The sequence below is a fragment of the Cryptomeria japonica genome, chromosome 8 (assembly GCF_030272615.1).
Source record: "Cryptomeria japonica chromosome 8, Sugi_1.0, whole genome shotgun sequence".
In the NCBI taxonomy this organism is placed as follows: Eukaryota; Viridiplantae; Streptophyta; class Pinopsida; order Cupressales; family Cupressaceae; genus Cryptomeria; species Cryptomeria japonica.
In genome coordinates, this window is record NC_081412.1 from 472821483 (window position 1) to 472845473 (window position 23991).

The window sequence follows — 23991 nt, forward strand, 5'->3', positions numbered from 1 at the left end:
GGTGGGTATGTTGGTGTCAGCAGAGAACAATGCGATAGAGGAAGTTGGAGAGTTAAGAAACATTCTTATGTGGCAACTGTTTACCCTTTCTTGGGAACTGGCCATTTTTTTCTCTATTTTGACAATGTTTTTCCATTCATTGGTGCATGACTTTTCTTATTTTGGCAGCAACCATTTTCCCCTATTCTTCAGCGGCATCTATTCATCTTTCCTCTTTGGCAAAGATTCTTTCATATTCCCTAGGCAACAAGTCTATTTTTCGAGCACAATCATTCATTTTCTCTTCTCAGTGTGTTTGTTCTCCTTTGCCAGGTGTGTGTATCCCTTTTCTAAGTGGCATTTTTCCCCTAATGGTGCACCATTTTCTTGTTTCAGTCACGAATGTTTACCCCTTGTTGGGAAACAATAGTTTAGGCCAGCATCCATTCATGTTTCTAAGTGGCAGAAATCTAAAGGGATACAAGTGGAAATTGAAGAATGGAGAGTAGATGAGCCTCCTTGTTTTATGGTATAGGAAACCATTTTTTAGGAGGCTTGGGTGGCTAGTAGAGAATTTGTTGAAGCCAAGTAGGATGACTGGTAGACCAAAGGCAGGCTAGTTGACAAAGCGGGAGGAAGAAAAAGGCTGCTATTGCAAGTGTGGCAAAGCAGCTCCTTTCAGACATCTAAATTATGTGTCCATTTTTGTCCCAGTTGAGTCGTAGAAGTAACTCTCTAAACAAGTTGCATATTGAACCATGATCTTTAATATTAGTCATTTCTTTAGTTTCTTAAAATTCGGGGGCTCTTGTTTCCATCCTTCATGGTTTGTACAAGATATCATGAAATTGTTGATGACAAGGCATATGAGAGGATTATGACTTCATTTTATGTGCAATATATGCACACCCCTCATCTGAACTAGGAAAAGACGCAAAATTCATTGACAAATCTAGAGCATCTTGATATGAAAAATTGGATTTTAACCCAATGTTTGTGCTTCTATATCGTTTCACAAGTATAAACTACTTGCATCAGTTATTTTTCATCATTTGTATCATACATCTAATGTATAAGCTAGCCTTTTCTTAATGATTATTTACAATTATCACACCATAATAATGAAACATCAAATTGCAACCATGGTATTTGATAGGCCATATAGACACGATCCAAGATGATGTATATGTTGTTGGTAATTCACTCTTGTGATGAAACCAAAGACAACATTAGCCACAAAAAATTAACTTAGTCATCGAGGGCCCATTTAATCCTTCAATGAGAATTTTGATCACTTAAATAATTGAATCTTGCGAGTCCATTTACTTTCTATTTGCTGGGAACATTGGTAACAAACCATTTTATGATATAGAGTAATAAGCTAGATGTGGCAGAGTTGGATGAAGTCGGGAATTAGTGAGCAAAATGCCAGGAGGATGTTGATGCTAAATGTTATATGGTTGACTCCTCACTAAAAAATATTGTGATTACCATACTCCAGTCTTCACCCTGAGGACTTAGAAAGTTAGCAGCAGTACTTTTACATCATTTCTCTTAATTTGTAATCAGCAAGTGCATTGCAATCTACATTCTAATTTTCTTTGATTGTTTTCCACCTATGAAACATGGAGACACATCCCCAGGGTTTTCTGTCCCTGTCCCCCCACCAGGGACGTCCCGGGGATGACAGACGGCTTGGGAACGTTTTCCAATCGTCCCCAAGAAATTTCAAATGCCCAAAAACATGCCGGAAACGAAGGGTAACTAGGAAATGGGGCGGGGACAGCCAGCTGTCTACTATTTTCCACAGCCAAAAAAAAAAAATTTAAAATGCCCAGAAAGAAAAAAAAAAACACATTTTTAATTGCTCTTTGTGGCCCCCATGCCCCTCCAGCCATAGCATGACAACACAAAACACTTCATTCGTAGCATTTGACTTCATTGTTACATGTAAAAAATATTGCAGCCAAGTTAGAAAGACAAACAGCAAGGTTTCAAGGTGCTGTTGGAAAAACCAGCATTGATTAGCAACAAAGGAGAGAATTGAGGTAGCAACCAACAAGAGAAGTGAAAGAGATATGTTAATCAACAATTTGTTTCTTTTTTTTTTCAATTTTTTTCCAAGTTTAAAAAATGAAATGCATGATTCTTTTTTTTTTTTGGTTTCCAAATACCAAAACAAAACAAAATGAGCAGCACTAGTGGTAGTGGGCATGATGAGAGGAAAAAAGAAAATGAAAACGAACTTGGGGGCTCATCAAGGTGTGGGACTGGTATGGATGAAGGGGGACAACCTCAAAAAAATCCATTTGAATGCCCTTTCGAAGCTTTAAAAAATAATGCAAAAGGCCCCTTTGATTATAAAAAACCTCTTCTTCAATTGGTGATAACCATAAACAAAGAAAAAGAAAACTTAGGGGGGTAGTAGATTGTGGTTGTGTCACATTTGTAAAGATCATTTTAATGGGAGCTATACAAGAGTGTATTCTCATATATTGGGTTTTACTGGTCAAGGGATGAAGGTTTGTAAAGAGATAAAGGAAAAGGAGAGGGTAGAATGTTATAGATTGCACATGGAGGTAGAATCAAAGTCTACAAGGCTTCCAATGCAAACACAATCTAAACAATCAGCTATGCATATGCCCTCTATGTTGGTAGTCCTAGTGGTAGTGCTAGTGGTGATATTCAAGTTTCCACAAGAGGGAAGAGAAAGAATAGTTCTAATGAGCAGCCAAATAGAGTTTCCACTTTGTTCAATGTACATGCACGAGATGTGGCAAAGTCCTCCACAGCCATATTTTTCTATGTCCATGTCATCCCATTCCATGTAGCACGTTCTCCTTACTTCAAACAAATATTCAAAGATGTAATTGTTGTTGGTCTCTCATTCACCCCCCTAGAGAACATAAACTACTAAATACATTCCCTGACAAAGAATATTCCAAGGTGAGTGTGGTGATGGATGAAATGAGACAGTGTTGAATTAGGATGGGCTGCTCTATTGTCATGGATGGGTGGACCAACATTAGACATTGGCCACTTACCAACATCATAGTCATAATCAGCTGGCTCGTATTTTCTTAAGAGCTATTGACTGTTTTGGGAAGCACAAGAATGCAGAATTCCAATTTCATATTTTGAGAGATGCTATAGAGGAGGTTGAGGCCTCCAATGTTGTGTAAGTAGTCATTGATTCGTCATATGTGTACAAAACAATGGTTTGATGGTGGACGGTGCTTAAAAGCACATTTTTGGACCCCTTATTGTGTTCATGGATTGAACAATGCACCGAAAAACATAGGGAAGATAGATTGGATGCAACAAGCAGTTATAGAGACTACAAATATTCAGATACTTGTTGCAATCATCATACCTCGCTCTTTTTAGGGCATTTTCAAAAGGGATTCCTCAAGCCTATAGAGACAAGGTATGCCAGTAATTTTTTATTTTTTAGAAAGGATGCTTGAAGTGTAGGAGGTTCTACAATTGATGATGGTTGATTCAAAGTGGAGTAGATGGTCTAATGCAAACACTTTGGAAGGGAAAAGGATCAAATGAAAAATTCTTCATCATTGGTGGTCCAATGTGAGGTAAAAAAAATTGTTATTAGTATTTTTTAATAACTTGCTGATTTTCATTTTATTAATACATTTAAAATTTATGATTTTATTAAAATAAAATAAAATTGAATCTAATTTTCTAACTTGTCTTTCAAATTTTTGTTTGCAAATATATTTGTTCCTTCATTTCACTAGTTGTGGATGTTATTAAAAATGCTAATATAGACTCTCCAAGTCTTGGAGAGATTTATGAGACATTTGACAACATGCTTGGAAAAATGAAGCAAGAAATTTCTAACAGACATCCTCATTTGGAATTATATGAGCAACAAATTAAACCCATTGTGATGCGGCCGTGGAACACTATGAACAACCCGCTTCATATGGCAGCAGCCTTTGCTCTCGATCCCAAATGGTATGCACCAAAACTTGGTAGGTTGCTTCCTTGTGATTATGAAAAGGTGAAAGAAGGGTTTATGAAGGCCCTTGGAAAGATGTATTCAATTGAGGAGTTGAATTTACTTCCCACACAATGGCTTTCCTTTACTAATCTTCATGGTCCAACACTTGGCAAACCAGAAGCGAAGATAGATAGAGCTACATTAGCTCAAAAGGATCCTATTGGGTGGTGGACATGGCATGGAAAAAATGGACCAAAGTTGAGAATTCTACCATTCACTTCCTTTCATAAGTTGCTAGTTCATCTACTACAAAGAGGAATTGGTCCACATACAATTTTATTCACTATATTAAGAGGAGCAGATTGACCTCTAGACTTACAGAGAAATTGATGGTCGTGCATAGTGCTTTGTGACTCTATGATCATCAAACTTTAGATTATCGACAGACTCCAGCTTTATGATGGGATGTTGATCCAAAGGATGCCACCCAGATTGATGTGGAGGAGATATAGGAGGAATTGGTTGGAATTCCATAGAATGCGACAGCCACTCATACTCATAGTGGCAATGACTCAAAGTCAAACTTCGATTATGATGCAGTGTTGGCAAATGCTGGTTAGAGGCAGCCATCATACTTTCCATCACTATGTTTTACAGTTTTTAACATTTGTGACTTTTGTCATTTTGACATTTGTAGTGCAAACTTGTAGCCTTTGGGCATTTTGGTGAATGCAATATTAATATTTTTCAATTTTATATCATATGCAGATTGACATGAATTATGGAAGCAATTAAATATTAATTTGTGACTCTCATGTGAACTCTATTGTTGTGTTTTGAGGGTTCTATAATGTATATGTCAATATGATTAGAGCTTTGCAGCTTTATTAATGTTATTATATGAATATTTGAAATTTATTTTTTAAATTTATATATAAATAACTATATTCTTATATAGTCGTTCCCTTTCTCATCCCCTGCCATCCCCAAAATTGGCCTAAAAAAATCCCGTCCCCGAAACACGTTCCCTCTTCCCCACATCCTCACATCCCGAAAACTTGGTGGAACATAGTTTTCCCTCACCAGTTTTCTCCAATAGTAATGAAACCTGATAAACAAAAGGCATTCTTTTTCCTAATTTCATTAACCAATCTCTCTCTCTGCCACAGCAGTATTTCATAGCATGTAATGCAGTTTGTTGATGATCAATAATGAAGCCTTTATTTTCTCAAAGCTGCAACTCTACCTAGCTGATACTGAAGTCTGAAGCCTCATAACACCCAAAAAAGTACCTTTATAATTTATGATATATGATAAACTCATTTATCACTAATCAATAATTCTTCGATGTAAACAGTTAATATTTGTAGCTCTGTATTTTGACTTTTTCACATCCCCTTGTAGACCTCCAAAATTATTTATTAATAACTTGTAGTCTATTTTCCCTGACATATACAACATCACAAAATAGCTCTTTTGGATTAGTTATAGCCTGCCATTACTTTCCCTATTTGCATGAAGAGCAAATAATCAATGAATTACATTGACAATGATAACATGAAAGAGTTAAAATGCCTAATGCATATATTATACACTGCATTGCTTTCATACTTTGAAACACAGCATTCCAAATCAATTAGATCAAAAAGGCTAAACAATTCCATTGTAAGAGAATAAACCCATTCCTGTACAACCTCAAATAGTAAAACTTACCTGAATAAGAGTTTGTGCAATGACTCGCACAATAGGAGAAAGATTAGTCACATATAAGGCAGCAAGGCGAGATGGATAATGATTTTGTAGAAGATTAGAGCAAGACTTCACCATATGCATTGGAAATCTTAAAGTAGATATCCCTTCACAGTCCATCAGAACTGTAATCCTTGGATCCTCCAAATTTAGTAAATTCAAGATTCCATACTCTACCTGGGAAACTGGAAGAGATTAAAGAATTTAGGATATATCAAACCATATTGATTTTTAGAAGCAACAAAATTTGTTATCAAGGAAATCAACATTCATAAGGACATTCATAAAATACTTATGATTAAAATTTGCAAGAAATAACTGAAAAAAGTTCATAAAGTCAGAGAATGGCTCTGAAAATAGATTCTTGTGAAATTCAAATATGGAACACTGCAAAAATTTGAAGAATTATATTGAAGCACAAATGCAAAGCAAAGCTATAAAAATGTCATTTAAAGTAAAGAATGGAAATTCGAACTTCCTCAAAAACCATAACTTAGCAATTATCACACTGTTTAGTTGAAATTTCTAAATCTGTTAAATTGCACCAATAATATAATGGTTATATCATGAAGAAGAGCTTTACCACAAATCGAAATTTTGATTTGAGAGTGTGCCTTTGATATACCTTAGGATGCATAACAAGAAAAATTCTTAATAGATGGAATGTATTGATATACAAATAGATACACTTGTAAGATATCTACTATAATATAAATGCAGATGAAATGGCATATCTTGACAGAACACAACCTAGAGTTAACAAATTTACCATCACACATTGCTTGGAGCCAACGATAACCTTCTTAAAACAATTCAAACTCATATAAAGCAATGGCAAATGACAGTAAGACTGACACAAGTACATGTAGAAAAGCAGTGCATAAAAGAAACAGCACTCCAAAATCATTCTTTAGAGAAATCACATATGAAAAAATTCTTCAATCAAAACTATTTTGATTGTGACTCTACGATCAATAATTTGGCACTTGAAATGTTTTTGTTCATTTGAAATTTTTGTTGCCTTTTATATGATGTGGATGTCAATAAACTTACTATCCGAAATAATAACTTACATGACCAGGAAGATTATATGGTTCTATTTTAGGATGTCCCTTGGTGATCTCATGAAGAGTCTTATAACAATCGCCCATCAATTTAGGGGTAGGAACAAAGTTCTTCATAACAGCAACCGTTGCTATATTAGTAACAACATACTTATATGAGTATTAAATTTTGTGGACTTATTTTGTCACTAAAGTGCATCCGATTTCATCCTACAACATCCTACCCTTCAAACCTTTGACTTCAGTAAGCAAACCTTTGACTTCAAACTAGTGATTTTAATCTCTTTGGGATATAGCTTCATCAAAATCTTGCAATTTTGTCTTGTCAATTTCACTTTAAAAAAATATTTAATTGATATCAACAGAATATTATTTACATTCCTTGTTCTTACTATCTTGTAATTTCATTCTCTCAAATTAGGTTTTCAAGGTCTTGAATTTCACCCCAAATTGAATTGGGACAAAGCTACCATCAAATTTCCATAGGGAAGTGTTCCCTACATTCTGAAAGCATAAGGGGATGTCCCTTTTGTTTTGGCAAAGTGGGGTTGTGAATATATATAGGGACAAATCATTCCCCATGTATCCCCCATTTTCCATCTCTCCTTGCCATCTTCAAGGAATTTACCATGAAAACCCTGTTATCATCACCTGCATGAGTGGGCGTCCCTGGTACGTTGGGACTTCAATCATCCCAGGGATCAGTCAACTTTAAAGAAAAAAATAATAATAATCAAACTTATACCAAAAAAATCAGATTTTATTTATAAAATTACATTTTGAAATTTTACCACAGTGCTTTAGAATGTTTTACAATGTTTATTTATGCAACTAAAAACCCATAAAATCCTTGCCATCCTAGAAACTCAAACAGACATAAACCACCAGTACCACTAATAAACTAATATCAAACTTGGAACCGATGTATTCATTTTACATAAATTTCAGTGTTCTGTATCTTAACCAACAAAAGTATAAGTATAGGATTGCTAACATCTAAAAATGGCATCATTTCTTATAACCTTAGATACTCATAACAAAGTTTTGAATTTATATCCTCTATTTCTTTTTTTGTGTTCACTTAAATCTGAGATTGAATAGAATATTTATCACATCAAAAATGGGAAGATTTTTATGGTTAATATTTAATATCCACTTTGACAAAACAATCTAATACAAAAGATAAGATCTGGAACAAGTATTTTGCAATGAAACTTGGAAATGCAAATGTCTCTCAAACAGAATTTGTTTTTCATCCTCGCCCTTGTTCAGTGCATAGCTCTGGTGAAAGTGTTTTTGGAAAGATTACACAGATTTTACATTCCAAACAATAAAATTTCACAAGGGCAAATTAATGGCCCTACATCCATTTCTCTTATTCATATTCATCCAGTAGTTAGACATTTCCTGCTTTTCATCGAGTCCTGGGTGCAGCTACAGCAGAACTTGATGCTATGGATCAAGCAACAGTGACTGACGGATGCTATGAAGCCCACAGATCATGTTTAAAAGGCTTCTAAGTCATAGCATTTTCTATTGCTTTGATTTGATCTCCTGTTGTTCATCAGTTTGTGAACATTTAGTTATTTAATTCACAATTTGCTTTTTCATTTCTAGTTTTCCCAATGATAATAAAAAATGATTTGCAAAACATAAGATCAAACATTGAACAGTAAAAAGATGGGGGCAACTGCACACCTATGTATAGAATTAACATAATATTTTCTCTACCAAAACAATACATAGACCAAGATCCCAAGGACAAGATAAAACATAACACACTCCCATACTATGTTGTGTTTAGATACATCTTTTTCTTTAATGCTCAAATTGAAAAATAAATTGAAAGAATGATTCAATAATCGGATAAATACATTGAACAATATACACACGTATATATAGAGGTTACAAGACGATGTTCTATAAATAGAACTAGTCGTTAAAGTGAAATCAAATAAGCTAAAAAGCTTAAAAAGCTAAATATAGCTTAAAAGGGTGAATATTAAAAAGCTAACTTAACAAGATAAATAAGTCGACTAAAAAGCTAAATAGTTAAATAAGTCGACAACTAAGATGACTACTAAAAATAGAAGATGACCATTATAGAAGATATTAATATTATTTTAACACCCACCCTAATGGTCATCGTACTCAATACCCTACAGAAGACACTGCAGGTGTTATGATCACAAATGCAAAGACCATCTACTACTACAGAGGCCCTCCCAAGATCTGCAAAATGTAAATGACCAATAGTACCAAAAGCCATCCAAGCTAATGTAGCCTTCACACGCGAATTAGAGATCTGACACATATGAATTACTGAAGCCTCAAACCATGATTTTGAGGAAAAAATCAGCAAACCCTTTTGCAGAAGAGTACTGAGAACTGTTTGCTCCAACAACTCCTAAACAGACTGCAAGATACCACGATTGCAGATGTTCGCCCTGACAGTATGACCCAAAACTAACTGCAACAAAACACAATTTTTTAGGAGAAAAATCGATCAAAAATAGAGAATTTCGCGAATCACAAATCCCACGCGAACTTCATGCATTACAGATGATTTTTGAAGAAAAAATCGTAAAAACCAACAAACAATTTTTGAAGAAAAAATCGTGAAAACCTAGAAATCCCACCCAAGCTTTGTGGATGACAGATAATAATTTTGAAGGAAAAAATTCTAAACCCTGTGAACAATTTTTGAGAAAAAAAATGTGAAAACCAGCCCATGATTTTTTTGTGGAAAAAATCAAAAAACCGACAGACAATTTTTCAGGAAAAAATCGTGAAACCCCTAGGACTGTAAGATGAGGTCTAGCCTAAATCAATCTGATAAAGGTCACGATATTCAGATATCGTGAACATGCACTGTTTCCAAGTGTTGTGGCAACAGTTGAACTTTTGACTGTGTTCCAACATAATGTTAATCAAATATGCCATCACGAAAATGGAGGTTGAACGAGGTCAACCTAGTGAAAGCATGAGACAAAAGAACCTAATTCAAAAATCAGAATAAAAGCAACTGCACAAAAAATCTGAAACCTTGGAGTGGAAATCGAGACACGAATCCCAATGCATGAATTTTGAGGTTTGGAAGAAACCCATAAATTAAAATTTTCTGCAAACTTAAAACCTGAAATTTTTCCTGAAAATAATCAGAAAATAAAAAAATACTTCTGATTTTTTTTGTAAAAAAAAAAGAAAAAATAGATGATTTTATTTTTTCAAAAAAAACGCAAAAAAAAATAGGGGCAGAAACCCTAGGTCAGATGTACAACATAAGCGGTGCCCAGAAAACACCACAATTTCCGATGTCCACAGAATTAGCAAAAATCGCGGACTGTTTTTAAATTCCAAGGCAAATTCGCTGGCACAAAATTCGAGGCATGGAAAACGAGGCACCCAAAAAAATATGAGACCAACCCAAAAAAGCTCTCGAAAAACCCAAGAATCTGAAATCAGAATGCAAATCTGATGGCTCAAAAAATTGAGGTACGGAAAACGATGCACCCAGAAAAATTTGATGACGATCCAATTGAGGTCTCAAAACACCCACCAAGAATAGCAACCAAAATAAATTTTCGACTTGAATTGAAGGGTCAAGACCCTAGTTGAAAATTGCAGAAACCCTAGAAAAATTTTCAACCTGCAAAAAATAATCCGCCCAGGAAGAGAAAAAGAACCTGCTCTTTTTAAAAAAAAACACTTTTTAAAAAAATCTCTTCAATAAAAACTTCAAAAAATTTTAATAACAAAAACTTTCGAAATTTTTAATTTCCATGCTCTGATACCATGAAAAATAAATTGAATGAATGATTCAATAATCGGATAAATACATTGAACCATAGTTGAACTACTCGCGACTCAGCTCGACTCGCCGAGCCCTTGGAAAAAAAACTTGGCGAAAAACTCCGCAACTTAAAAACACGCTTAAACTTAGTAAAAAATGCATTTTTTTTGCAAAATTTAATGAGAAGATGCATCCAATGAGTCAATAAATGATAACACAAAAGAAACAAGCTGGTTCTAGATATATTTAAATGCAAAGTGTCTACAAAATCACATCCTCATGAGGAATGCTGATGGCTGGAAGCCTGGAAGCAAAATAGTAAATTACTAAATAGTTTTTGTAAAAACAAAAGTAAATACATCATTACAAATTACAATTACAACTTCCCCTTCCCAGCTCTAGCAAAAACTTGGGGAGAGGTAGAACTAGAGGGTCTAGACTGTCTAGTCGTATAAGTCTGTTGTGGGACTGGGCGTGACTGTGCCTCCTCGCTTGGTATGGTTGATTCAGACTCATCCTCCATCCTGGATGAAGCTATGTCTCCACCTGCCTCTGGCACTGGCAATGAATCCTCATCCTCATCCTCCTCAATGTCATCCAACCTGAAACCAAATCCACCCCCTCCTCCATAGCCTGCCTCTCCAAATTAGTGATGTCAGTGTCGGAAAACAATGGAGGTTGCTCCTGTGATGTCCAATCACTGTAAGGATCTATATCATCCAAATCAATTGGACCACCTTCTAGTTCCTCTACCTTCTTTACACGCAATTGAAGATTATATTGCACCTAGACAAGGTCATTGAGTCGTTTCTGCGCTAACTTGCTCCTCTTCTTCGTGTGGATTGCTTCAAACAAGCTCCAATTGCGCTCACAATTGGATGAACTGCAAGGCTGACATAAGACTCTGAGGGCAAATTTTTTGAGATGTGGGGTGTTTCCACCCCAATTTTGCCACCAAGCATCTGCAAAATAAATAAAATGGAAAAGTTAGAAAGCTAAAAGAAAAGAGAAAACATAATTTATCAATCATTTAGTCTTTAGATCCCAAAATCCAAATGGCAAATGTTATACCTGGGGTTTGAGTGGTTCTTCCTCTCCTAGCCAGCTCTGAAGAGAATAGCTTACCCCTTCCTCCCTCATAATTTTGGAGCTCACTCACAATGAGGTCTCTCTCCTCAACATCAGGTACCATCCTCTCAATGCATGTACTGAGGCCCTCCATGACTTCTCCATTCGAATCTGAGTAAGAACCCCCGAACCTAAAACGAGGGTTGAGGAAGTACCCTGCTGCATGAATGGGTTGGTGGAGCTGATTGTTCCACCTCCTATCAACAATTTCCCAAATGGGATCAAATTTGAGCCTATCCCCCTTGTAGTAATTTTTGATAGACTCCCTGGCCCTATCCATGGCCTCATAAAGATATACCATTGGGGTTTTATCCCCATCCACCAAGCGAAGAACTCGAACCAAGGGCTCTAACACCTACAATTGAAAAATACAAATTACAAAATGATCAAAATTTAAATAATGAAGTCACAAATTAGTAATGAGAGACTTGAATCAAGAATAACTAAAATTTAAAAATTAAAGATTTGAAGTAACTTAGTAACAACCTTCACAATCTCTGCAGCCCTTTGTGCAAATTGGTTGTCGAAGACTATGCATGCGATAGCCTCTCCTTCAGGCTTCTTTGAATAAGGTGAGTTAAGCCATTCTCCACTCACAAACATTTGTTTCAAAGAAGTCAATGCAGCAAGAATGCTTTGCAACGTCAAGAAAATCGTTGCAAACCTTGTGACACCAGCTCTCACCAAATCTTTCCCTTGGGTGTGCTGTCTCATCAAATTTAGGACCCAAGGGTGATTGTAAATATATTTGGTGATCCTTCTTGCATCTTCCACAACTGGAGTCACCCACTCAAGTTTTCCTATGTCCTCCAAAAGAAGGTCAAGGACATGTGCTACACAAGGTGTCCAAAAAAGAGTGGGGTGCCTCTCTTGGAGGATTCTTCCTGCAAAAGAAGAATTTATTCTTAAGAAACATGCAACCAAGTAAAACAAAGCCCACAACAATAGAAAATATTGATAATGCCTAAAGGTGATAATTCAAAAGGATTCTACCTGCTGACACATATGTTGTTGCATTATTTGTGATAATTTGCACCACATTCTCTACCCCCACCTCCATGATGACATGCTCCAACATTCCAGCCAATGTTTCTGCATTTTTCACCTTGCTGGAGGCATCAACAGATTTCAAGAACACTACATTGTCCTTGCAAGCAACCAAAAAATTGATGATGGTGCAGTTCTTGCCATCTGTCCACCCATCAGAAAGAATGGTGCAGCCATTATTTGCCCATTCAATTTTTTGATCCTCCATCACTTCTCTTGCCCTAGCAACTGCATTTGTGAGCAACCTATAAGTGCAAAGTGAAATTAGGTCTTAGTACACAATTTTGATTTAATAAACAAGAAATCTAAAAAATAGTTAAAAATGAAATCAAGTGGACTATGTAGTAATTTACTAACCTCCCACTCAAATCCTTGCGAAAAGGGGCCTTGCACCCCTTTCCTGAAACTATCATAGCAATCACCAAATTCAGCCAATAAGCATTCTCCGCCACATTGAATGCAATGTTGTTGAAGTACCAAAAATCAGCAACTGCAATGTCAGTTTTCTCATGTACCTCCTTATTCCATCCAGTGGCCTCTAATGATGGTTGTGCTCCAGGTGTGTTCCTAGGCACAAAATAATCACCTATCGACCCTGATCGTTGTGATGGAAGTGGAACAGTGCCAGGTACTCTACTAGAGGAAGCAGAAGCAATGGGCGAGTTGATGGTGGGTTTGCGGATACGTGGGCCACGCCGAGAGCCCACTATGCCCTCAAGTGCTTCTTCTTCCTCTTCAAGGTCAATAGAAACACCTTGAGATTCAGCTATGGCTGATCTCATGGCTAGCTTTGCCCTCTTCCTTTGCAATTTCTTCTCTTCCCCAGCTGCAAGTAGGGCAATCATTTGTCTTTTTATTTCTTCACTGGTCCCAGGGCATGCTCTAGCATCATGCCTATCTATTCCTGCAAGGTGGTATTTGAGGCGGTTGATGCCTCCATGAAGTATTTTCTCACACTTTATGCATATAATTGACCCAGGATTGGGTCCCTCATAGGCATACCTCCATGCCCCATCTCTAGCACCTCTAGGATGGGTGCCTATATATCCAGATGGGCATGGATCTAGTGGCCATTGCTCCCTTGCCATGATTAATGCTTACTTAACCTACACATACAAAGTGAAAAAAAAAATTAACATTTTAGTTAAACAATTTAGCACTAAGTAAACTATCTACATTAATTTAAATAAATTTAGACATCATTCGAAGTTTTTTTTTTAAAAAAGTAGGGTTTGAAAAAAATTTTGAAAACTAGATTCTTCAAAAAATTGTGAAAATTCAACAAAACTTGTGTTAAATCTTGTGTAAATAACTTAGAAATGATTTAGACTACCGAGGAATCATTTGTAATCAATCTAAATGCAACAAAAAATAAACAAATTATTTTAAAAAAACATAGAAAAATAAATAAAAAAACTTACCTGGAATCTGATTTTCCCTTCAAATCCCCTTCAAATCCACTTGGAATCACTCAATAATCACTCCAAATCACCTTGCAAGCCCTTCCAAGTGAGTTTCCCCCTTCTCAGCCCAAAACCATATTGAAAAACAAAAAATGAATGGATTTTATGCCGTTTTCGGCTGATAAGGGAATGCGGGCGAGTTTTCCTTGCGAGTAGAAGTCATTACTACTCGCCAAGTCCAAAAACCCGGCGAGTTTTTGTCACTCGCTGAGTTTTCGGTGAGTGTGTCATCTATGCATTGAATAATATACACACGTATATATAGAGGTTACAAGACGATGTTCTATAAATAGAACTAGTCGTTAAAGTGAAATCAAATAAGTTTAAAAAGCTAAATATAGCTTAAAAGGCTAAATAATAAAAAGCTAACTTAACAAGCTAAATAAGTCGACTAAAAAGCTAAATAGCTAAATAAGTCGACAACTAAGATGACTGCTAAAAATAGAAGATGACCATTATAAAAGATATTAATATTATTTTAACACCAATGGCCATCCAACAAATCTTCCTTTTGATTACTTGAGAAAATCTCTTAACTTTTGGTATTCTTAAAGGTGCACATTGGAAGGGGGTTGATCCTACAGTGTTATGGTTAAGTTGTGGAATATATTGCCACCAAGGTTAAAATCCTTGTTGGGCCACTATGATAGCGGGCTTGTGCCTTCGCTGATCCAATGTGCTCACGGATTATGAACCATAGTGGCCTTCATGCCATTGGTTTCACACGTGTTAATATCTATGCCAGACCCTCGCTAGGTTGGTGGGCTCGGTGGCCTTGTGCCCCAGCTGGACTATCGTGCTCACAGGTCTAGGTTGTTTTCGATGTGTTAATGTCGAGGATGAGGTCCCCCATTTGTGGCCTCACCTAGTGCAAGCCAGGTTTAAAATCCTTGCATTTCACCAATCAAAAAAAAGAAAAGAAAAAAGTGCACATTGGAAGAAAATTTTAGATAAGCTTCATATAAAGATTAGTTATTGGACATTCAAATGGTAATCTATTGGAAGAAGGTTGACTCTCATAAAGTTTGTTTTGCAAGCTCGTCCTCTTTAGAGATTTATGATTTTATATGCTCCAAAAAGCTTCCTCAAATGATTCTCATAAAAATTTCTTCGGGCAGGAAATTTGTCCCAGAAATGGAATTTAATTAGTTGGGACCAAGTTTGTAGTCCTAATCTCATGGTGGCCTATTGTCACATTTTCACATTTTCACATATCACCCCATTGCAAATGGGGGGACCCCCACATTTTCGCTTTTTAGGGTAGGTGTTTTGCTTGGATTACCATAGTTTAGCAATAATTTCCTAGTGTTTGCCTTTGCTTATGAGAGGGTGTCATGTCAAAATGCAAAAGGGTGTTAAAATTGCAAGGAAATGATCCTAGGTGTCAAATTGCCTTAGCAGCTTGTTAGTTTATTTTTCTAAGTGTTGAGTCACGATTTGCCTTCAAAATTTGAGCGAAAAATGTTTAAAATGTTGCAAATTGGTGTGAGTTTCGGGCTAGAGCATCAAAAGTCCTTATAGGAGTCGTTTTTCCACTCCTAGGAGATAGAATAAGTCAAAAATGCACAAAGTCCCGATGGACTCCTGTTTTCCACCCCTCAAATCCAGTTAAAATGTTTTAAGTCCCGATGGAAATAGAATTTCCATTGCACGAAATGACAAAATTAAGTTTGGGCTTTTACAGTGTGAAAATCATCAGAGTCCCGATGGAAGATAGTTTTCCCCCATGAAATTAAGGTGTTAAAGTAAGTTGTCCTGATGGAGGTTGTTTTTCTACTAAGCCTACAAGAGCAAAATGTATGAAGTATGTGTCCCGATGACCCACATTTTTCCACTAGGAGGTAAAATGACAAGTTTTATGTGTCCTGATGGGGTTCAATTTTCCCCTGGAGGACATTATGATGGAATTTGATGATTTTTAATTGGAATTTGAGTCCCGATGAAGAGCGAATTTCCATCGGGGGGTATTTTACATGAAAATGATCAAATTTGTGTGTCCTGATGGCCATCAATTTTCCCTTGGAGGGGATTTGTCAAGTGGAATGAGTTAAATGAGGAAATTATTGTGTTCAAATGAGGGTAGATTTTCCCCTCAAGGTTTTAATTTGCAAATTGGGATGAATTTAAGTGAAAATATGTGTCCCAATGGGGAATGAATTTCCCCAAGAGGCTGAAAGTGAAAGTCAAGTGAAATTTTAAAGATAAATATGTCCCAATTGGCATCGATTTTCCCCTACCACATATATTTAATGATTAAAGAAGGTAAAATCTGAAAACATTGTCTCCAGCCATTGTCTACACCAAATACGTGGTGATTTTCAGTTGATTTTGGGCAAATCGCATTAAGGGTTGGTGTGGCACATTGATCATGAGGGTTTCCAGCCATTAAAACTCAGTTTGTAGAGGTGTTTTCAGACCTCATACTCAGAAAATCAAACCTGAGACAACATTACCAGCCATGGTCTCAAACTGAAAACACATAATTTCCAGGCATTGAAACACGATTTTCAGAGGTGTCCTCAGAAATTTAAACTTAGCAATCAAACCTGAGACAGTGAAATATCATTCATTTTCTGAGTTTAAGGGTGCATTTTCAGACTTAAGCATCAAAATCAGACTTATCCTAAGTCTGAAAATCAGGTTTTCTAAAGACAAATTTTCCAGATTTTGATCAAATCCTTTGTATTTTCCAGAATTATGTTACACAGTTCCAATTTTCTGATTGAAATCAGAACCTAAGTTAACTCTGGAAAATTGATTGTTCAAATTACCTATCACAAGCTGGGACAAAAGTAAGGAACATTGAAGTGTCCAGATGAGGTTTGAATTTCCACTCCATCAAATGGTGATCAAATCAACACAAATTTTTCAAGGACAATGAGTCCCAATGACCGTTGGATTTCCACTTGAGGGCAAAATTATAAAGGAAGAGCATAAGTCATGAGGAATGAGAAGTCCCTATGGGCATCAAAATTCCACCAAGTGAAGAAATGGCGAAAGATAATGTGGATGTTTTAGGAACTGATCTATCTTTCTGAGGATCGATTTCCCACCAAGGTTGAAACAAGGTTTATCCCCTAGGTGTTTGATTCAATATTTGTTTGTTTTGCAGGTCTGCTACAAGGAAAGGAAGCATGATGATCAAGGCTTGAGGTGAAAGAGGATTGCCCAAGGCAAGGAGGAGACTTGACAAAGATATATTTCCAGGAAGAAGATCAACATTTCAAGGATTGGAAGGGGATTTCGAGACAGAGATTCCAAAAGCAAGGATGTGGACAAGCTCAAACATGAAGCAAACTTCACAATGATGGTGAACAAATGAGGAAAGACAAATCCAAGACATGAGCACGGGGGATTCCACATTACAAAGTAGAAACTTCATCAAGGGATCTCAAAGTCAAACAACGTTAGTGGGGAATTTGTTCAAGGGGAATTCCCTAACATAAGGATGAAATGCAAAATATCACAAGGAATTCCAAACATCATGAGGAATATTGAAGGCAAATTGATTAAGTCTACAAGGCAAGCTGAGGTGGCATTCCGGTCACCATTTGACCAATCAAAGGGGTACCAAATCAGCATTCATTCAAGGATGGAGCAAGTAACACGTGGCGTTACATCAAATATTATTTATCTTACCTATCCTCATCTCTCATTGGCCAATGTAATGGTGGTTGTAACAACCCTAATTAGGGTTTCTATCTTTTGATCTTGGCCATTGATTGTGAATCAATCTGAGCCATTCATTGTAGTGAGACCTCTATATAAGGCTCAAAGTTCTCATTTGTAAAGGTTTATAGAAGAATGTTAGAGGAGTAGAAGTTGGTAAGGCAATTAGGAATTAGAAGTTAGAGTAGAGTAGGGTACGAGAAGAAGAAATTGTTGCTAAGACTTGTAAATGAATATACTCTTTTCATTGAATATATGGTGAAATGTGTTGTTTCAACAAGTTGCATGGTTTCTACTTCTCATTTGTTTTAATGTTTGTTAATTGAATGAAAGATCTTGTGGATTATTAATGGTGAAGTTCGCATATCCATGCTACTAGCAGTTTGTTGATTGTAAACTTGCCTTGTGTGGTCAACTAGAATCCTTATTCAAGCTTAACTTCAATTGCTATTAACACATTGATATGCATTGTCTCGATGGTGTCTATGTTGTCGGTGGTAGTTTGAACATCATATATTTACCTTAGAAGATTGCACTAGTTTTGTGGAGTTGTTCATTGATGTCAAAGCAAAGTCTAGTTGAGTTTCACCAAGTCATTCATTACTTCTTACATTCTTAGAAGTAGATTAGTCTTCCTAAACCCTTCCCCTTTTGTCCTTTTTTTTCAGTTCAAGTTAGTTTAGGAAAGAAAGCATCATAAGATTTCAATATCAGATAATCAAGTTCCAACAACATCCAAGTATCCAAACATTCATACATTCAACGTAAGTCCCCTTGTGATTCCAGCAATATCACATCAAACCATTGAGCTTATCCGCATGTCAAGACTTGACATTTCAAAATATTCGAGTCTTCCAATTGATCACATGGTTTTACATTTGGGAAGATTTTGTTCAAGAGAGGGTAAGATACCTTGGTATTTGTTCTATGTTTGAGGTGCATAAAAAACACATCAGCATGGCCTTAAGCCTACGGCGGTTGGAATTTAATTATCAAGCTCATTTTAAGTATTTGGGAGGAATTATTGAATGGGACATTCCCAAAATTGATTCGATTGGGAGAGGTTCTATGGTCCAAAATGCTATCAAGAGAGGAGCTTTTGTTATTAAGGAAGGCTTGTTCCAGATTATTAATAAAGGTAATAAAGCTCTTTTTTGGAAGGATTCTTGGGATTCTCACCCTTCAATCCTTTCAAGATTCATGCATCTTCAACGCTTAAGTGAATTTTTTTACGCAACATAGTGGTCTACCATTGCAGATTTTAAGAATAGTATTTTAATGAGGGAATCTAGGATATGCTATTAGAAGGATCCTAAAGTTTGGCCTAAAAGGGGATCATCTAAAGATTGGGCTACTATTTTATCAATTCTCAAGAATGAATAGGCCATGTAATTCTTTGGAGGGATATGATGTGCTTGCTTGGGCTAGTGACTCTAAAGGATTTTATTGAGTTTTTCTTGGTTATCAGTATCTGGAACAGAAGCAAGGTTTTTGTGGAGAGCTTCATAGATGGAGAAAAATTTGGAACAAATTTAGTTGGCTGACTATTCAGCCAAATGGGTTTCCAAAATGAATAATGACTAGAATGTCACCGACTAGGAGGCTTTGCCTTTAGCACACACTTATACTAAGAGGGAGGGTGAATCAATACAAGATAATCCCTTACTTTTTCAAATTAATAACCACAATAATATCTATTGCAAAACATCAACAATTAAGAACACAAGAAGAACACAATTTATGTGGAACCCCTTCAACAGAAAACCATGGCAAAATATTGCTTATAAAAAATCTTCTAACAGACTTTGTAGGCACCAACCTACTAGAGATACCAATCCACACTACTGAGCACCAACCCAGCAAGAGACACAACCTCTAACAAAAAAATTCTTCTCCAAAATCTCCTATAAATCTGCTCCCAAAATCTGCTATAATTTTGCTCACAGATCTGTTAATAAATCTGCTATAATCTTGCTCTCAGATCTGCTATGATTCCTTCACAAAATCTGTGTTGACAATCTTCTACGTTTCCTTCTCCTCAAATCAACTTGTGCTTGTATGATATAAGTTTATAACTTTTATTCAACACACACAAATCTGCTGGTGTATATATGATATATCTTTATCACTCAACAATGTTCACTTCATTTATTTCCTCCATGATGATATCATTTATCTCTTTAATCATAAATATCCTTCATATATCTCTCACATTTATTTACCTTCACAAATAGGCTCACACATACATTCTCCTTCACAATAATCTGCCTTCTATCAAATGATTTTTCTTTTCTTCATAAAAGGCTACTTGAGTTTGAATTATAGATCCTTTTATTTTGCTCTCACTTGCCTTTCTTGAAAAAAACTGCTTGTGTTTAAATGACAAGACATTCTACACATTATACATTTTCCACTTATTCCTTATTTCCTTTCATATCCTCATGTCTCTATATGAAGGGAGGTGATAGCATAGAAGGGAGGTGTTGATTCAAAGGAGGGACAAATTCTCACCAAAGGTGACGTCCCTTTGTTAACAACCCTTAACAAACTTAATGTTGTCTTTTGTGAATGATTGATCGCTTCTCTTTATGCTTCACTATCACTGCCTTATTAACCTCTATCACTTAATCTCTGCCTTGCAAATAAATCGATGCCTTGTAAAAAATAATCACTACTCCTTACACATAAATCGCTGCTTCTTCAATATTGATTGCTACATCTTATAATTGCCTCCTTATGGAATCACTGCTCTTAAGGATAATTCTATTACCTTTTAAAACTTAGAATTTAAACTTTATTTACAAATGGCTTTGGAACATTTGTTGTCGCCCAGCATAGAATATAGTAACTTTATTTATATGCCAAAGTATGGTTGGCCCAAAGATAAATATTAAGGTAATGTGAATTTGCATATAACAAAGGGAGTCCGCCAGCAATCTTCAAAGGGAATAATATAAGTATGAGTGCTGCTAAGGAGAAACGATTAGCGGCCTTTGGCCTCTTTCTCAATGAAGACATTGATACGTTGCACCAATTAGATTTCCTTTGATATCTCCTTTGACATCAATGGCAATAATTTTAACAGGATCTACACCAACAGCTTCATCATGATCAAACTTAATTTCTTCTTTCTGAATCTTGTTGGGGACATGAGTTTGGTTTAGGGGCTTGGTGGTATTCTGTGAAACCTCCCTAGATATTTCAGCTTTTGACAATCTTGATAGCTATGGGTATTTGAAAATCTCAAATTTGTATTTGGATGTAATTTATTTTCATTAATTTAATTTATCCTTTCTGCAAAAAAATGTTCTGCTTAATCTTTGGATACTAAAGGCTTTTGAGATGGTTTTGATTTTTCAACATGGTTAACCAGAAACACTCATACTTGTCTCCCATATAATAAAAACATCCCCATCTCAGAGACATATGGGGATGACTTAGACATCAAGAAAGTTTAAATAATTTATTTTTGTGTCTATATACATCTCCAATAAGCATCCCTTATATGTGAGAAACTTCCTATAGATGCTTCTCATAAATATCATAGAAACTGAACTGATTTTTCCTTGAGAATTTATATAAGTTTGACAAGAGCTAAAAGAACTAAAGATACAAACTAATAGAAATGTATTTTATGCTTCAAATTGAGTTATTTATCAAAGCCTAAAGATCTAATTATACAAAATGAACAATAATAATTCTTAAGATGCCTATGTGCATAGGAGTTTTATTGATTGATTTATGATATAGCCACCTCTAAACGCCCTGTTACCATTTTATTTTTTTAATGCCATTCCTGTCCTGAATTTCCTGTCATTTCCAAGTGTTTCAAAAAAAAATTGTCATAATAGTGGTTATCAAATATCAATATAATTAATCTTTGCTTTGTTTACATCTGTTTTTACACTTTGACATGTTATTTTTTTTATTTTTAAGCATTTAATATAGCCACCTCTAAGTATACTCTTACCACATTTTTAAAATAATAGTATAATACCATTCTTGTCCTGATTCTCCCATCAGTTCCAAGTGTTTAAAATTAAGTTGTCTGTCATAATGCTGGTTATCAAATATCAATTTAATAAATCTTTGCTTTGTTTACATCTGTGTTTTCACTTTAACATGTCATTTTCTTTATTTTTATACATTTGATATTCTTTAAGGTGACAGCATAAAATTATTTTTACCAAGTTTAGATTATATATTTTTTTTTTTAATTTCTGCCATTTTGACATACATGTCCACAATACCAGTTCCAGTCCCTGCCTCCTGTTAACTGTGATTATAATAGTGACATTTTTATGACATCAATATCTCGAGAAACTATTTTATAAACTTGGAATCTTAATTTCAGAAAGAAGAACAATTTACAAACCCTTTAATCTTCAACCTAATATAAACATCTATCTATCTATATGTGTATACAGTTACTGACAGTATACACACACATGCATACAGTAAGCCTCATATTGAGCTTCATTTTCAAGTTTTGTCGTCTTCACTTTCCTTTTATGTCTAAATTCAAGGTTATTTAAACTTGTCTATCAAGACCATATTCTGTCTTTCAAGCCATATATTTAATTTACAACTTGTCACCAATGTTTCATCAGTTTAGTTTGCTTGTTGACAAATAGATGGACTCCAATATATATCACTTTTTTATTCAACCAAAACACCTTTGACTGGTTAAATTTATACCTTGTACTTCTAATATTTATCACAACTATTTGAATAGGCCCGCTTCAAGGATTCTTCCAATGCCTTTTTTAAAAACTTTTCTAACTTGGCCTAAGTTTAATAATCTTATGGAGGCTTCATGATTCTAAAGGAGGTTTCGTTTATGGAGGCTCACTCTTATTATGTATAAGGAAAAATAATAAAGCAGAATGGGAATGTTGCTTGCAGGTCTGCAGCTGCACTTTGCAAAAGGAAAATTAAGTAGTTGAAAATGATTCAATGATGGTAATAAATGCTGTCAATAAAGGGAGCAATCTGAATTGGATGCTAAATAGATATGTAGAAGTTGTCTCTGGGTTAAAGGAGAAATCTTATTTTATCAGCTTTCATCACAAGCACATTTAAACTTTGCAGCAGATTATCTTGCTCGTTAAGGGATTTTTCAAGAGCCCATAACAGTCATATAGTCAGTTCCAAAGTTCATGGACCGATCAAGTTAGCCACCTAAACTTTCAGCCTCCATGAAAATGCAAACTAGGCTCCATGTTGGCAGGCTGATGTTAGGCCAAATCATTATTTAAATGATTTGAGGGCTTCATATACCATTTCCTAGTGAAGTACCCACATTATATGCAAAGCATGTGTGAAATTAAATGAGTATTTTGTCAATTATGGTGCAGAGGATGGGGATTAGCAAAAATGTAGGTGCTAAATCCTTTGGCAATGGTATGGTGGACAACAGCATTAGTTGTGTTAATACCTCAAGCATGCCAAGGAATTGATATCAAGAGACATTAAAGGCTCTAGAGTTGTCTAGTGGGTATTTCTCAGGTTGTAGTCTGGTGCAAGATTTAGAGTAAGCAAAGTTCAGAAAAGGGAAGACACGCAATATTGTCTCTAATAGGAGGCTAAAAATAATCTTTTCCTATGAGTCTAAAGCAGCATTAGGTTTTATGAAAGGTTTGCTACGCAAAAAAGGGTTGGAGGTGACTTCATTTCTAATCTAGCATTTTATATTGCTTAGGCAAATTTAAGGCTCTGACTTCTAAAATTGTTTCTCCTTGATCAATTTGGAAGATGGCAATGGCAAAGGTATAAGATGCTATAGGGATGGCAAAGCATAGGAATGCTATATTTGATGAAGGTGCAGCCTCTGCTTCCTTGCTAGTGCCAAAATGACATGAGGAGATGAAGGAACTTCATTGAGAAGTGTCATGCCCCCGAATTGACAATCTTAATTAGCAAACCAATCTAGGCCATGAAATTGTCTTACAAAGTAAGACATCACAATTTCATGGGATCGAACCCTAAGGTCAAATCATCCAGTTCCTATCAAGCTAGTCATCCCCTAACTCATATCGGGTTTGTTTAGCATTAAAAAGGTGCAACGATTTTGTTATCAAATTATTAATTCCCAAGGATTAAGTAAATTGGTTCAATAAAGATAAAACGTGGATTATG

The 23991-nt window shown here is 35.7% G+C and overlaps 2 protein-coding genes across 9 annotated transcripts in view; both read right to left on the reverse strand.

Moving 5' to 3' along the window:
- The window catches only part of LOC131079523 (uncharacterized), a 174437-nt gene that overhangs the window by 47368 nt on the left and 103078 nt on the right, over window positions 1-23991 (reverse strand). For all 8 annotated transcript variants that reach the window (XM_058017498.2, XM_058017496.2, XM_058017491.2 and 5 more), the window contains one exon: window positions 5654-5874. In XM_058017498.2, coding sequence (XP_057873481.1) covers window positions 5654-5874 — 221 coding nt within the window. The remainder of the gene's footprint in view (window positions 1-5653; window positions 5875-23991) is intronic.
- Window positions 10782-12016, reverse strand: LOC131079525 (uncharacterized). The gene is made up of 2 exons (XM_058017499.1): window positions 11618-12016; window positions 10782-11508 (listed from the first exon to the last, which is right to left on the reverse strand). The coding sequence occupies exons 1-2, from the start codon at window positions 11973-11975 to the stop codon at window positions 11333-11335; spliced, it is 534 nt and encodes a 177-aa protein (XP_057873482.1). The 5' UTR covers window positions 11976-12016; the 3' UTR covers window positions 10782-11332.